At 42.1% G+C, this 14,109-nt stretch overlaps 1 protein-coding gene across 6 annotated transcripts in view; it reads left to right on the top strand.

Moving 5' to 3' along the window:
* Positions 1-14,109, top strand: part of AGBL1 (ATP/GTP binding protein like 1) — a 331,916-nt gene that overhangs the window by 170,684 nt on the left and 147,123 nt on the right. For all 6 annotated transcript variants that reach the window (XM_038146649.1, XM_038146651.1, XM_038146650.1 and 3 more), the window contains exon 22: positions 9,565-9,725. In XM_038146649.1, the coding sequence (XP_038002577.1) occupies positions 9,565-9,725 (161 nt within the window). The remainder of the gene's footprint in view (positions 1-9,564; positions 9,726-14,109) is intronic.

Genomic DNA, 14,109 nt, shown 5'->3' with positions numbered 1-14,109 from the left:
AAGAAAAGAAAGGGTCATATTTTCCCTGTTATTGTCCATTTCTCTGTTAAATGTGACAAGCAGCAAGAAGGGTCCTGTGTCAGAATGATTATACTGACACCTGTAAGAGAGCAGCCAGCGAGCTCCTTGCTTGTACTTCCATCCTCCCTCTTCAAAGGGAGCAGGCACCAGGCTGAGGGAAGCCCACTTCTCTTCAGTGTCTCTTTCCTCTGATCTGAGCTGGGTAGAGAGGCTTTTTCTGCTTTCCCGTGTGCCTTTGGCTTGGAAAATCAATGCCTCCTTTGTTGTTTTAGAAGTGCTAATACAATAAATTGTAAAATCATAGTTGCTTCCTGTCACTGATGCTGAGGTTGTAGGGAGGGATAGGTGGGAAGGCTGACTTTGATGGTGTTTGCTGAAGTTGACCAAAGAGAATTTGTGATATGGAAAAAAGAAATTAGCCTGGGGGAGCCATTTATAATTTAGGAAAAAAGTCTCAGGTAGATCTTGACATGTATCACAATAAGGGGATGGATATAGAAGGCATGAAAGGTTACAGAAATGAAAACTGAAATGGGAGAGGAAGGTGCAGGGCTGTGGATTGGTCTGTGTCCTTACCTCTCACCTGTCAGGCTCTGTGTGAAGGCCTATTTAAAGTAAATTTTTAAGGAGACCAACACACAGAGGGCCTCAGGACAATCTCTTCTGGACATGTGCATGCAATCATTCCACCATGGAAGCTGCCGTGTGCCATCTGATGTGCCCAGAAAAGCCACCCCCAGGTGGAAGCTCTGCTCTGAGGCCATTGGCAGAGGGATATGAGGGATTTTGTGGAGAGCAGACGTAGACCTGGAAGAAAGAAGTAAGCTTCTATGCTTCAAGGTGGGATTTGGAAAGCAGTAAGGGACTCCAAGGACTGGAACAATAAGAGTTTGTGTAGGCTGAGATTTGGATGTGTTCTGGAGCCATGGTTCCCTGGCAGAGCTTGTAGGAAGCCAGGATGAGAACAAGGCAGGATGCTCTGGCTGCTTTGTACACAAATCAGTGCTTGTACATTGTCTGCTCTGTTATTTGATATTTGATTAAGGTTGTAACTCACAGAATTAGGTGAAGCCCAATTTTTTTCTCCTGTAGGAGTTGTAAGGAAATTAAGAAATTGAACTACTAAAAAGAAATCTTTAAAACTGGCCAGCAGACTCAGCAGTTGACTTGCTCAACCAGGTTAAACAAGGTAAATAATCATAATTATGATTCCTTATGTTTAAAAAGTTACTTCATGTCATGGGACAACCACCAATAACACAACCACAGGACCTGGACTAACACCGAAGTAAGGAAACCCAATGATTGAGAGTATTAATAGAATGGATAAGGCCTCGATTATATGATTTTTATTTTTTTAAAGAAATACAGGAGCTAGAGGACAAATGAGAAATTAGTGTATAAAGTTTCATTCATGGCTTTCAATGGTAAACCTAGGTTAATTTTCATGCAGAATGGTATCAGTGGGCATCTTAGATGAGTCATGGCTGATGAAAGGAGAGGCTCCCACAAAAAGAAAAAAAAAAAAATCGAGAAATTTTGGGAGTTATGGAGTGAGAAATTAAAGGGTCTGTGTGTAGTCCAAACCTAGTTAAAGGGTTGGGAAAAGTGGGTAGGATAAGAGATGGAAAGAAATGTAAGGTGAATCCATTTACCACTCTGTGAATTGGTGCCGGTCAGTATTTATAATTTGAATGACTGGAAGGCAAGGAGATAATAAGATAAGATCTGCTGCTAGCAGCTGATGCAAATTATACAGTGGGAAGAAGGGCAGAAAAATTGTGGGTACTAGAATGGAAGATGAAACATAGGCAGTGGCAGGGTGCAGCATGTTTGAAGGAATAGTTTAAAGCATTCAGACACATGGCTGGGCTCTGAATTAGCTCTCACCATTCAGGAAAACATAAGTAGCTATTACAAAGACAGCTTGATAAAGATGTCTGTGCCATGTGAGGCAGCAGCAATAAAGAAAAAAAAGTGAGTAAGATGCCTGTGTGTGTGAAGAAACAGGGAGCCTTGGAAGATGTTCTAATATCCCTGTAGACCAGCGTGGTAACACCTCCTGTGGAGTGCTGTGTGTGTTATGGGTCATTTCTTTGTAAGAGACAAAGCAGTGATACACATGGGCTAGAGGGAGCAGATGAAAGTGTTTAGTGGCCTGGAAGGCAGCTTCAATCCGGGGAAAGCTTTGGGGATCCTGGAGCTGCTGGATTACAAAGGGAAGGAATAAAGCTCAGCAGTGCAGAGAGCGCAGCAGCGTGCGGCACAAACAGCGAGCGCGGGCTGGGGGAGGCTCTGCAGTGCTGGGGGTGCTTGGAGGCAGCACAGCAGGGAGCAGAACACACCTCACAGGGCTCTCCTCTACCTGACATTGCTGCCAGGCCGAGACACGGTTTCAGTGGTTTGTTAGACTCCACGATGATCTAGCGTGGCAGCAGAGGGATGGAGATAGTGAGGGCTGTCACGCTGGAGCAGCTGGGCTGTTGTCTGAGTCGTGCTATGATGGTTTTCACTAAATCTGTCCTAGTGCCCCTGTGTCTGTGTTGGTGCAAAAGTGAAAGGTTCCATGGTCCTGGTGTCTTTGGTCAATAAATATTTTTGGTCAATAAATATTTTCATCTGGGAAAGAATAGAATGCACTATAGAAAACCATGTGGATAAACAACAAAGTATTGTGTAATACAATAAAAATGTGCATCACCATTCCATGAAATTAAGATGCAACAATTGACTCTTTGTAGAACACCTAATTAACCTGGGGATCCCCACTGTGAATGGCATTATGAAGACAAATACCTTACTGAGATTTTTTAAGTGGGTTTGACACTTTAAGTAGCATCTACATTTACATTAGCCAGGATAAGTCTCATAAATCATTTTTTCCAAGGCATGTGATGATCACCAGCCAGGATTGGAAAATTATTTTACACCCATGGTGAAATATGGCCAAACTGGGTAAATTCATAGCTGAGGAAAAGGCTTGGGTGGGCCAAGAGTCTGCTTACTTTTCTGTACATCAGAATTATTTATAGAGGCAAACTTTTAAGTGGAATAAGAGGGGAAGAAAAGTCATCCAGGGATTAGGCTGCCAATTTAGGACTTGAAAAATTTCAGCTTCTTGCTTCCCCAAACTCCTTTTAAAAGCTAATTCATTTGACACAGATTCTGAGACATAGCTCCCCTCACACTTAATCTCCAGATACCTCAGGCTATAACCTGTCTGTGACTTGTTCCATGCTCCACAGAGTTCAGATAGCAGGGAAAGGAACATATGTGAGAGGAGGTCATGGTGAGACTACTGATGAATTTTCAAGGCACCATCAGTTACCAGTTAGCCTATAGGAAATACTGGGAGCATGGGGAAGAAGGTGCTTTCTAGAACAAAGCACTTGATAGCCTCCAGTAACTGGTAATTGCTTTATTTCCTTATAATCCTATTGCAGAATTCCTGTGTGTCTTGAACAGTCCCTAGTTCTGTTTCTTGGTAGCTTAAGTGTCCTGGAGCAGAATTTATTTTTCTTTAGAAATTAGCATGTTGGGGTGGTGTTCGGCTTTTTTTTTTTTAATTATTGTTATTATTTAAAATAATGGCATTGCCTATAGCATTGGTTAGGTCTACAGTCAAAACATTGTTCTCTGGACTGTCACATCTTCACTGGATGGTACAGGGAGGCTTCTCCTCCCCAAAACTGTCTGCAGCCCTCAGATAGGAAATTGAAGCACTCCTGCTCCTGTTACTGTGAAACAGTGCAGATTCCACTGAAGTGTGCAGCTCTGACCTGGCCTTCAGCCTCTTCAGTTCTGTTTGAAAAGACATTGTGGGACACGGAGAAAGATTGTTCAGTGTCTGCAGAGAGGGATAAGCTTAGTCCAGGTTCATCCAGGGCCCAAAATAGGTCCCCAGCAGGTCACAAGGAAATGAATGAGACAGAAAACCAATGTACTACTCAATTTTATTGGAAAGCAAGAACTTTTCAAAGAATAGCATCTTTCTGCATGGTTTGTCTGCATAGGTGGAAAATATCCTCATTTGTCATTCTCTTTTTTGTTCCTGACATGACCACCCATCACAATTATGGCCCACATAAAAACAAACAAAAAACAAACCAAAACAAACCAGAAAAACAAACAAGCAAGCAAAATAACACCCGAACAAACAAAAAAACACAAATAAAAAAAGTTATTGTGCTATTCCCTGTCCAACTACTACATCAGTAGTAGTTGATGTAGTCTTTGAGGAGATGGGAAGTTAAATCCACCCTTCTCCATCCTGTGTAGTTTGCAAATTGTTGGCATAAAACATTAGTAGCAGTGTTGCAGCAGAGTGGCCAAGAAAAAAGAGAGCTCAGGTGCAACACTAATAAAATTTGGCTCCTCCAACACATGATGAACTTGCCATATACTGAGTCATTCATGGGAGATGATGACTGAAGGGGCAAAGGATGCTGAGGAAGGAACAGAGGAGAAGAAATCTGGGAGAGAGAAAAGGGTGGAGGGAAACAGCTGTGGAAATACTGTGAGGGAAAGGTGGAAATATGTGGAAATGGAAATGTCAGACAAATAGCTAGTCAGTGGAAAGAAGGAAATACCTTTCCCAAAATAAAACTGGGGAATTCATAACCTAAATAACTGCTTTGTCTAGAGAAATTGGCAACAAGTTCTGTTTGTTAAATCCCCACTTCTATGAGCAGTTTTTCCAGGACTCTTTCTCCAGCAGAGTGGAAGGAGAAGGTATTTCATCTTCCCTTTCAGTCTGTTCCTTGAACAGAGTGGCCTGTGACATACATACCTTTCAATAGTAGAAGAGCCCATTTGAATGATTCAAACAATAATTACTTCTGTGCTGTTGAAGTTTGCTCAGCTGAAACACCAGCTGAGATCAGCAGAAGTTTTGTGAGGATGTTCAAAGCAAGTTAGGCTTTTTCTCCTCACTGTGTGGGCAGAGCACCAGATGTAATGAGGACAGAGTACAGGTGTAATGAGGACAGATGTGCAGAGCAAGGCAACTTCCCCAAGGGTGCCAAGGTGGTCAAGGTTGCCATTAGCTTTCTTCTTGTTATTCTTCCTCTGTATCAGCATCCATTGACCTCAACAGCCCTTTCTTCTTTCTCATCCTTTTATCTCCCCCACCCTTTTATCTCCTGTCTCTAACTCCAGTCCCTCTCATCTTTCTAGAAATTCCTGCTAGCCTGTTTTATTTTTTCCCCTTACATCTTCAGCCTTTTCCACTCGCTTAATACTCTTGATATGTTTTGGCCCAAATTCCTATCCCCTCCACTTCATCTGTTTTGCATACTATTCCTGCTGCTGAGGGATCTCTGGGGCATGAGAAAACCTGAGCTATTCCTTGCTGTCCTAGTTGTCCAAATAGCCAGGTCCTCAGCAGGTGTCTGTGTATTTTCATTCACAGGGGTTGAAAGTACAGTAACCTTCAGGGCTGGCTCAAGTTGAAATTAAGGCTGCAGACACCAGGCACCAAATGTTTCATTCAGCTCCCTAAGTTTGTCCTCTAGAGCTTCCAAATGGTTTTGATTAGTATTCTGAGGGAGAGCTCACTGATGGAATTAGTGAGAAACCAGACTGTCAATTTATTTATACCTGGCCTTAGGGCATAGCCATTGTGCATGTGTAAAGCTGTTGAGATGCAGGGAATATTCTGTAAGTGTGTGTGTATATGTGTTGACTGGAAGTGGGTTTGCAGGGAAAAGCTGTTGCCCCAAGGACTGAACAGTGACCTAAATCAGGAGAGGCCACTGATGTGGCTGTGCTGAATGTCAAAAATCTCTTTTAGGAAAAAATTGATCCCTCTGAAATTTTCTCTCTACTTGTATTTATTAGTGTCTCCCAGCTCTAATTTTACTGTAATTCTCATTGCCCTTGTGGAGAAATCTCTAATTTAACTCCTGGAGTCTTTCCACCTCCTTCAACAATATCTGTGATACAAAACTATCACTGTCTTTGTCTCCTGGAGTATTTAAAGCACATGAGTAATGAATAATAAAGTTTTTCCATTACATTGTCATTTAGCCTGGGAAGTATTTTGAGGGCAAGCTGAGAGATATTGGAAATATTTAAGTTGTGGGTATTCATTTGATGCATCAGTGCCTAGCATGAATGAACTGGTTTTCCAATAAAATTTGATCCATTTTGTTTAGGAAAATTTGTATTGACAGTATTGAGGCCAAATAATAAGTCTTTTATTCTCGTTCCCTGTTTGTTTTACAGTGGAAAATAAATATACCTCAAACTTGGGCTGTTACTAGGCATCACCTCCTCCCATTCTGTCTGTTACAGTATGAAAATGTGAAAAGGGTTTAAGAAAAGTTTTTCAGCTCCATTACTCTCTATAATAGCCAGGAAACAATTAACCTGTTATCCCTTAACATGATGTCTGCAGAAGATTATTGCATGACAGAACCCAAGGGACCAATTTGCATTGTGCAGAGGAATGTGGTGCATCAAGCTGAACCTGGTCCAGACTGGTACTTTGATGTAATGGAGAGCAAAACCTGTGTGGGGCTTTGAGCTGATCATTAAAGTAGGGTGGTTTAGTTAGCATGTTTCTGAGGCTGGACTAATTAGGACTGATGAGCTTATCTGCAGCTTTCTGGTGCAGGCATGCTGCTTCCTCCTCCAGAATTCATCTGGATCCTTTTGGCATGGGAGGCTTTGCACCATGCTCCACTGGTCACACAGATGTGACCAGAGGAGGGGACAGAGCTCTAAAGCCTTGTGCCAGAGAAGAAGATGGGGTCACTGAGAATCCAGGCTGGCAGGACACTGCAGGGGAGGTGCTGGCAGGCAGAGCAGCTTTCTCCTGCACAGCTGTGACAAACAGACCGTGTATTGTCACTTGGTAACACCCAGACAGCTTCCCTGCCATGAAGCTGTGCTTCCTACCAGCTTCTCAACCAAACCAGACAGCATCGTTTCTACCTTTCTACCTTTCTTCTTTCTTTTGTTTCTTATTGGATATTTTCATAAGTCTGAGGTGTAAGCAAAATCTCAAAACTTTTGCAGCTGGCTGTGCCACATGGCTACTAGGGAAATGCCTGGAGGTCAGGCTTCCCTTTCAGTAATGCAGGTGGGACTGATTATTAACCACTACACCAGGTCCTGGCATTGCTGGCAGATGCCATCAATAACATTAGTTCAACATGTCAGCTCTGTCCCCAGCTTCAGTTTAATGGCAGTCCCGCTCTGCACCTCCAGCTCCTTCCTCCTCTGCTGAGGGAGGGAGAAAGGAGAGAGAAAATTGCCTGAGTTAAAATAAATAGATGTCCATGTTTGAAGTGAATAAAGTATGCTAACAGGCAATCCTCTGGCTGAGCCTCTAGCTGTTACTCCTGAGCTGTCTAATATCAAAGCAATGTGGGTGCATCATACAGCAGCTGACTTCAGTGCATGAACAGTTACTGTCTTAGGCTTCTGAGGTGTGTTATAGTGTTAATATCATTATTATTATTGTTTTGCTCATAGTTTCTTAAGGCCTCTCCATATCCTGAGTAAAGCTCTAGGGAGTCATAAAGCCACAGGCTGCATTTCAGCTCAGGCACTGTTTGCATCTCCTTGATAGCTGTTTAGTATGTTGCCTTAATCTCGGAAGCAAGACCCTGAGATGCACCCCAGGGAAAGCCTCAAGATGTTCTTTGTATTTTTTGCCCCTGAGAAAATAACTCTCTTGCTGTGGAAATGACATCTTTTTCTCTCTGAAATGTCACCACTTCTTCCTGCTGGTTGTAACTCTGCCACACTACAATATCTTAAGTCCTTTAAAGTAAAATAATAAAACATTTAGGAATCTATTTAGAGATGCTGAGCTTTCTTATTGTTTTGTGTTAATGATTCTCAGTTCCCATAAACTTCTCCCTACATTTTGTTTTTCTTATAAATTATTGCTAAACTTTTTTGTACCCATATCTTGCTTGGCAAAGCTTGCAGTAAAGGTAAATAAGAGGAGAGTAGAAATTATATTAAACACTTAACCACTGTGATAGACATGCTTAAGAGAATGTTCAGAGGGCAAAAGTCAGTTTTCCTGGGACCCTAGACCCTGCCTAGCACTGAGGCTGTTCCCTCAGATTGAGTGTGCTCTTCTGAGCAGGTCCTTCCTTGTCCAGCCACTCAGAACATATTTGGTTCTGGATTATGTTCATCCTAACTATGGATTCATGCTTTGCTCATAGGGCCTCAGAAAAGAAACTGAATTATAATATCTTGTGCATAGGAAGATGTACTTGTGATCAGAGACGGTGTTTTTTATGCCAGATGACATTTGCATTTGCTGGACCTGCTAGAGAGGAAGTTATGGTGGTGCTGTGCAAATAGTTAATGTCCTCTAATAAAATGCACTGAAAAACTCCTCAGGAGAGCTGCAGACATTTATGTGGGAAATCTCTTCTTTCTTCCATCCACCTGTGTGTTTTTGGCTCAGAAATAATCTTCCAGCTATACAGAGGTGCTCAGACTCCAGGATCCCAAAGCATTTTACAAAAATAACTTTATATAGGAAAAGAGCAGAGCTCTGTCCCCTGTCACGGATTACTGAACACATTATATTTTATAATATAAATTATAATATGTTCAGTACCCATGAGATGCTCACTAACAAATATCTAATGGAGAGTGATGTGCAGCTCACACCATGCTTAAGGACAGGGCTTATTCTGGGCTCCTGAGAGTTGCTAAGGAAACAGCCTGGCAGTGGAGCTGGAAGTCTCACAGAAGGGCTTGGCTGCAGAATGTTTTTTGCTGCAAAACCACACAGGGCTGTTATTGGCAGAGGCAGCAGCTGGTCCAGCCCCTGATGGGTGAACCAGTCTCTAAGTGCCAAAGATGAGGGACTCTGCTGTTTCAGTTTCTCTTTGGTATATCTGAGTTTTGTCTCCTGCCCTGCTCTCACCAGAAGCATGAAACTGCCATCAATTACACTGACTTACTCTGATGCAGGTCCTTGATGTGAAACCAAACACAGACTATTCACAACCAGCAAGGGTCCACAGCTTGGAGAATTCCTATTGTGAAAGATAAAGTTGATAACCCAAACCCTGTTTGTGCCACCAGCTTTTAACAGACTGAGAAATTCCTTGGAGGTGTCTGTTATTTTGCAATTACTTTGCAATTGATTTTCTTAAAAAACAATTCATAACTTGTTAAAGATCTCTTCCTCTCTTTTCTCCCCTTGTCCAGTTCCCTTTTCCATCTTTGCCATTGCCTAATGTTTATAATCACAGGACTTGTTTTTCTCCCCATTACTTAGGTAGACAGCTCCTCTACAGAGAAAAAGAACAACTGGATGATTTGTAAAAGTGGATTTACAGTCGGATTCTCCTGGGGTCCAATTCTTATGTCTAATTCTTACAACGATTTCTGAAAAATTATTTGAGACATTTAAACTATTTGCTTCTGTTTCCCCTGGTGTAAAACAGAGGCTATTTTAGGATAGCTTCTGTAGACCATGTGCTGTTAATTAATTTACAAATGATTCTGTAGGGAAAACTTCCATATGTAGGAATCATGAAACCTTGTGCTTCTCTCCATCAGGGCCTGCAGCTGGGAACGCAGGAGCTAGAGGAGATGGGAAGCAAGTTTTGCCTTGGTTTGCTGATTCTGCACCTCAAATCCCTGCCCTGCAGCAAGGAGCTGATGGCTCAGGCAGCCCTCCTGCTGGATCTGGAGGAGGAGATCACAGACCGGGCACAAAGGTCAGTGGCTGTCGTATCCAGAGGGCTCTGCTGTGGGACTGGAGTTGGTGGGGCATGTTCTGGGTTGAAATCTGCAGAAATGGACTCTCCTTACGGCTGATATTTGTGTATGGAGAGTAATTGGAATTGAGAGGTAATCGACTCCCAGAGAAACTCCTGAAACAGTGGGTCCATGTCCTGCAGCCACTCCTGTGGAGAAAAAAAAGGTGAAAGGTTCTCTGTTTTCCAATGATTTTCCATTTTCCTATCAAAACTGCTCACTGGAACATGGGGATGGTACTGCCCCAGAAAAATTCATCAGCAGGAAACATTTTCCTGCTCACTGTCACATGGGGTTTTGTCCAGCTCAGATCCTCCATGGAGAGGATGTCTTGTAAGAAAGGCATTATCTAAGTGCTGCACTGTAGGGAACAAGTATTGCAGATTATAAAAGGACATTGATAGAAAGATTTAGAAATTGTGGACCTCATACTGCAAGTATATTCCTATAAATTCTTTTCCTCACTGCATGGAGTCCTGTAGTCATTTAGAGCATAGATTTATGACTTTTTGATGGACTGAAAGAAGTTTTGATCCCGCTGCTTATTTAGGACATGTTTTTCCGAATTGCAAAATTAATTTACTTGCTTCCTATGTTCAGTGGGGGGTATTTAAGTGAGTTTGTCCCATCATAAATACAAGGGGAATTTGACCTGGAAAAAAAGTGTCTGAGTATGAGACTATTCAGCTTGAATTTGAGATGAAGCAGAAATACATAATTTCTCTAGGCCGTCATCACTTGTTAGTGCTATGTGCATCACATATGTTTGCAAGAATGTTTTTCCAAGACACATGGAGAAAGAAGACTTAGTGATGTGACATGATTTGAAGCTCCCCGATGGCTTTGTCATCAAAGAGCTCTCTCAGCTTCATCAATGAACATCAAGTTTTTCAGTTGCAGAAATACCCCTGTAATTTATAGCAGACTTCCAGTCTCTCCCCTGCAGGAGCATTTACCCAACATTAGCACCACCTGTTCCTCATGCCAAAACCCATTCTTGCAAGCTTGTTCACAGTTTTAAATGTTTATGAGGGACGGTTTAAAGACAGGGATAAAATATAGAGACATTCCTTTGGATTAGCTGTGCTCACTTGTAGTGTGAACATATAAATGAAGCAATTAAGGTGGATGCTAAACACCATCCATGTTGTGGACAGCCATCCAAAAAAAATCATTGCTATGTCATTAGAGAGAGCTGCTGCAGCCTGGCTAGGTGGATGGTTTTGGGATATAAATAAAACTTTTGAACTGGAGCTAGAAGGGTCTTTGCATGAAAATAATGTAGGGGAAGAAAAACATCAAACCCTGACTTCTCTCAAACATTGACAAAAAGCCATCTGGTCACAGTAACTCAGCGAGCATTTTCTCTGATCTTTGTAGCCTTCTGTTACTCTTTCCTTTAGCTGACTTTATATTAATGGGAATTCATTCTGTTCATGTGATGCTGTGTGGTAGGTGATCGGTACAGAAGGAAGATCTCTACAAATATTTTTAAAGAAGTTAACAAAAAATGAAAGTTCTCTTACTCTGTAAAACTCCCATGTGTCCTCAGCAGCTGAAAGCGAAGTTGTCCACCTCTTTAAGTTTGCCCAGCAGTAGTGAGCACCTCCGTGGCATCCAGGAATGAATGTTATTACTAAAAGGCAATTGATGGGTAGTTAATTTTCACTTCACTGGTTGTAATTGCAAGTTTGTGAAATTTTACTATCTTCGATGTAATTTGTTACCATTTGCACACCAGGCAAGCAGCTGAATTGATAATCCCACCCAGAGGTGTCACATTACAGGAGCTGGTTGCAAAAGGCTGTGTGAAGGGAGATGCAAGGACCAAAGTGTTTGCTAGCATATTCTCTTTAAAAATAAATAATTCATGGAAAATGATTGCACAGCACATTGATTCTGATTCAGAAAATTAATTCTTTCCTCCCATGTTTCTCTGAGCCTGGCCAAGAGAGTTCCATGGTTTGGTTTTATTGGGAATATTGGAACCAATGAAAGAATGCAGAATACAGCAGGCTCACTGATACAGACAGGAGGGCAACTATTTCTACATCCCTCTCTCTACTCACAGGTATTGAAAAAAATAAATCAATTAGTCTTTATCAAAACATTTCTCTGGAGGAAGCTGAGGGGTGATTAATCTGTAAATATTAAATCTAATCTAGTTCTGTGAGGTAGCACCAAAACCTTGCAGCTTTACTGCTGGTATATCATGACATCAATGGAAATTACACTCTGCTGCTTCCTAGGATAGACCCACCTCTGTGGGTTGGAGTGAAATGTTTGTAGTTTAAAATTAGCTCTGTTTTCCTGTGTGCTTTCCAGAAAAATGCACACTATCCTTGCATGCTTTCTATACTTTGCCTCAGAAAGTGTGAGTAGGTGTGAATAAAAATGCCCACATTTCTGTGTACCTTTGCCAAAGCAAAATCAGATTTAGGAATCCTTCAGGTGTAACACAGGAAAAGTTCTGGGTGGTCACTTGGTGAATTTTTTTTTTCTTAAATGCTCTAAATAGTGAACAGCAGTGTCTTTTGAACAGCTTTCAAGTTATCCCTGTTCCAGAAGTCTGCAGTGTCCTGGTCCCAGGAAATGATATGCATGACAGCTATTTAAGTGGGAGGCAATAGCTTTTATTGTAGCTAATGTTTTCTGGCAAAGGAAAATGTGTCCCAAAGACTGTCCTGCTGATGAGTCTAGAAAGAGATACAAATATGAGTGAGGCTTTCCATAGCAGTATTCACCAAAATCAAAAGAAAAGATTAGTATTGTTCAGCCTGGATGAAAACACGAGCTTTTCTTAGTTGTTACGGTTTTGTTTTGTGGAAATCAAGCTGAAATTAGGCTGTGAGCAGTGTGATGTATTGCAGAGTGCTGAAGTTAAATACATCTATCTCCATCTAATGTGTTTTCTGTGTATGGGTTTCTGAGTGCCCATCTCTGTAATACTCTGGGTGACAGGTCAAGCTGTGGAACAAGAAGTTAATCCAGCACTGGATAAAGCTGACTCCCAGATGAAATGTCTCATTGCAAAGGTACAGAGATCAAAAGCTGTGGAGCCAGAGATCTCTTCTGTTGTGAAATCCCTGCAGTTCATGTCCTGCATTTGTCTCTCTTTGCCCTGGTGTCTGCTGTGCGTGGCATTGGCTTGGCATCTCAGCATCTCCCTCCGACAGCAAACATTTTCACCTGTCAAGGTTCATAACTGTTTGTGTCCTTTAATTTTCCTCTTCAGGCTCTTTGTGCTCTGGGTGTGCTGCAGCCTTATTCTCTCACCACTGCTGTGAGGGGGATAAAGGAGCAGGCTGGACCCTGCTTCCCTGGAATAAACTATTTGCTGTGCACTTTATAGAGCTCTGTCAGAGCCAGTGGTCAGTAAATTGGAGGCAGGTAATAGCTGTCAGGAAAGCTCCTGCTCTGAAGGAGGCATCCTGTGAGAATGGGGATTTCTCACACCAGATCAAGTCCATTGTGCTCAGTGTGCTGTCTCTAATGAGCCAAGGAAAGGTGGAAGAAGCCTTTAGCAGACCTAACTAAACATGGTTTGGTGCACAGACGAGAATTTCTTCCTGTCCCCACTTCACAGTCTGTCTTTCCTCTAAATTGTCAGCTGCAAAAGGAATCATTCACAAGCATGAGTGGGGCCACACTTGGAATAAGTTCACAACAGAGGCAGTGCTACATCTGAGAATAACCAAGAGAGGCTGAGCTTCCACCAGTGGGGCTGTGTGGCTAATGGGACAGTAGAATATTTCCCCTAAACACATGATGTCCCAGGATACCATGAAGTTGGCCTAACAGCTCTGTGTCACTGTTTTCAATGTGTGGCACTGTCTCAGGAACATGCCAAAAATGGAGAAAGTACAAGATGCAGCACAGAAGATGCATTAGAGCTACAATGTGTGATGGTGAGGAAGAAAGGTTAAATTGCTCCAGGCATTAGTTGGTCTTTTAATTATCAACCTGTGCTTCTGGGACACATATTGACTCTCATATTAAGGCATCCTCATGTTACACAAGAATTCTGTAGGGACTTAGTTGTTGTGGCTTTTTTTTTTCAAGAGTGATATTTCCACCAACACTGAATAGGTTTGATCTTATGGACCACTCTGACAAGATCAAAGGCCAAATATGTGGAGAATTTTCTGAGCTTTGAAACCACTTTCAAAAGACAAAGCCATGTGTCAGGTGCTCATACAAGAAATTTATTCTCCTCTTTCTCAAACTTGGCCTCATAAGACCGTATTGCCATGCCCTAGGAAGAATTACTGATGTTTCCAGCATCCCACCATGCCTTACAGTCAATTCTGGCATTCAGAACCTTTCTGTGGGGAAAGTGAAATG

The sequence above is a fragment of the Motacilla alba genome, chromosome 10, assembly GCF_015832195.1.
Source record: "Motacilla alba alba isolate MOTALB_02 chromosome 10, Motacilla_alba_V1.0_pri, whole genome shotgun sequence".
In the NCBI taxonomy this organism is placed as follows: Eukaryota; Metazoa; Chordata; class Aves; order Passeriformes; family Motacillidae; genus Motacilla; species Motacilla alba.
Note: the sequence above shows the minus strand (reverse complement) of the source record. Positions and strands in the feature narration are given on the sequence as shown.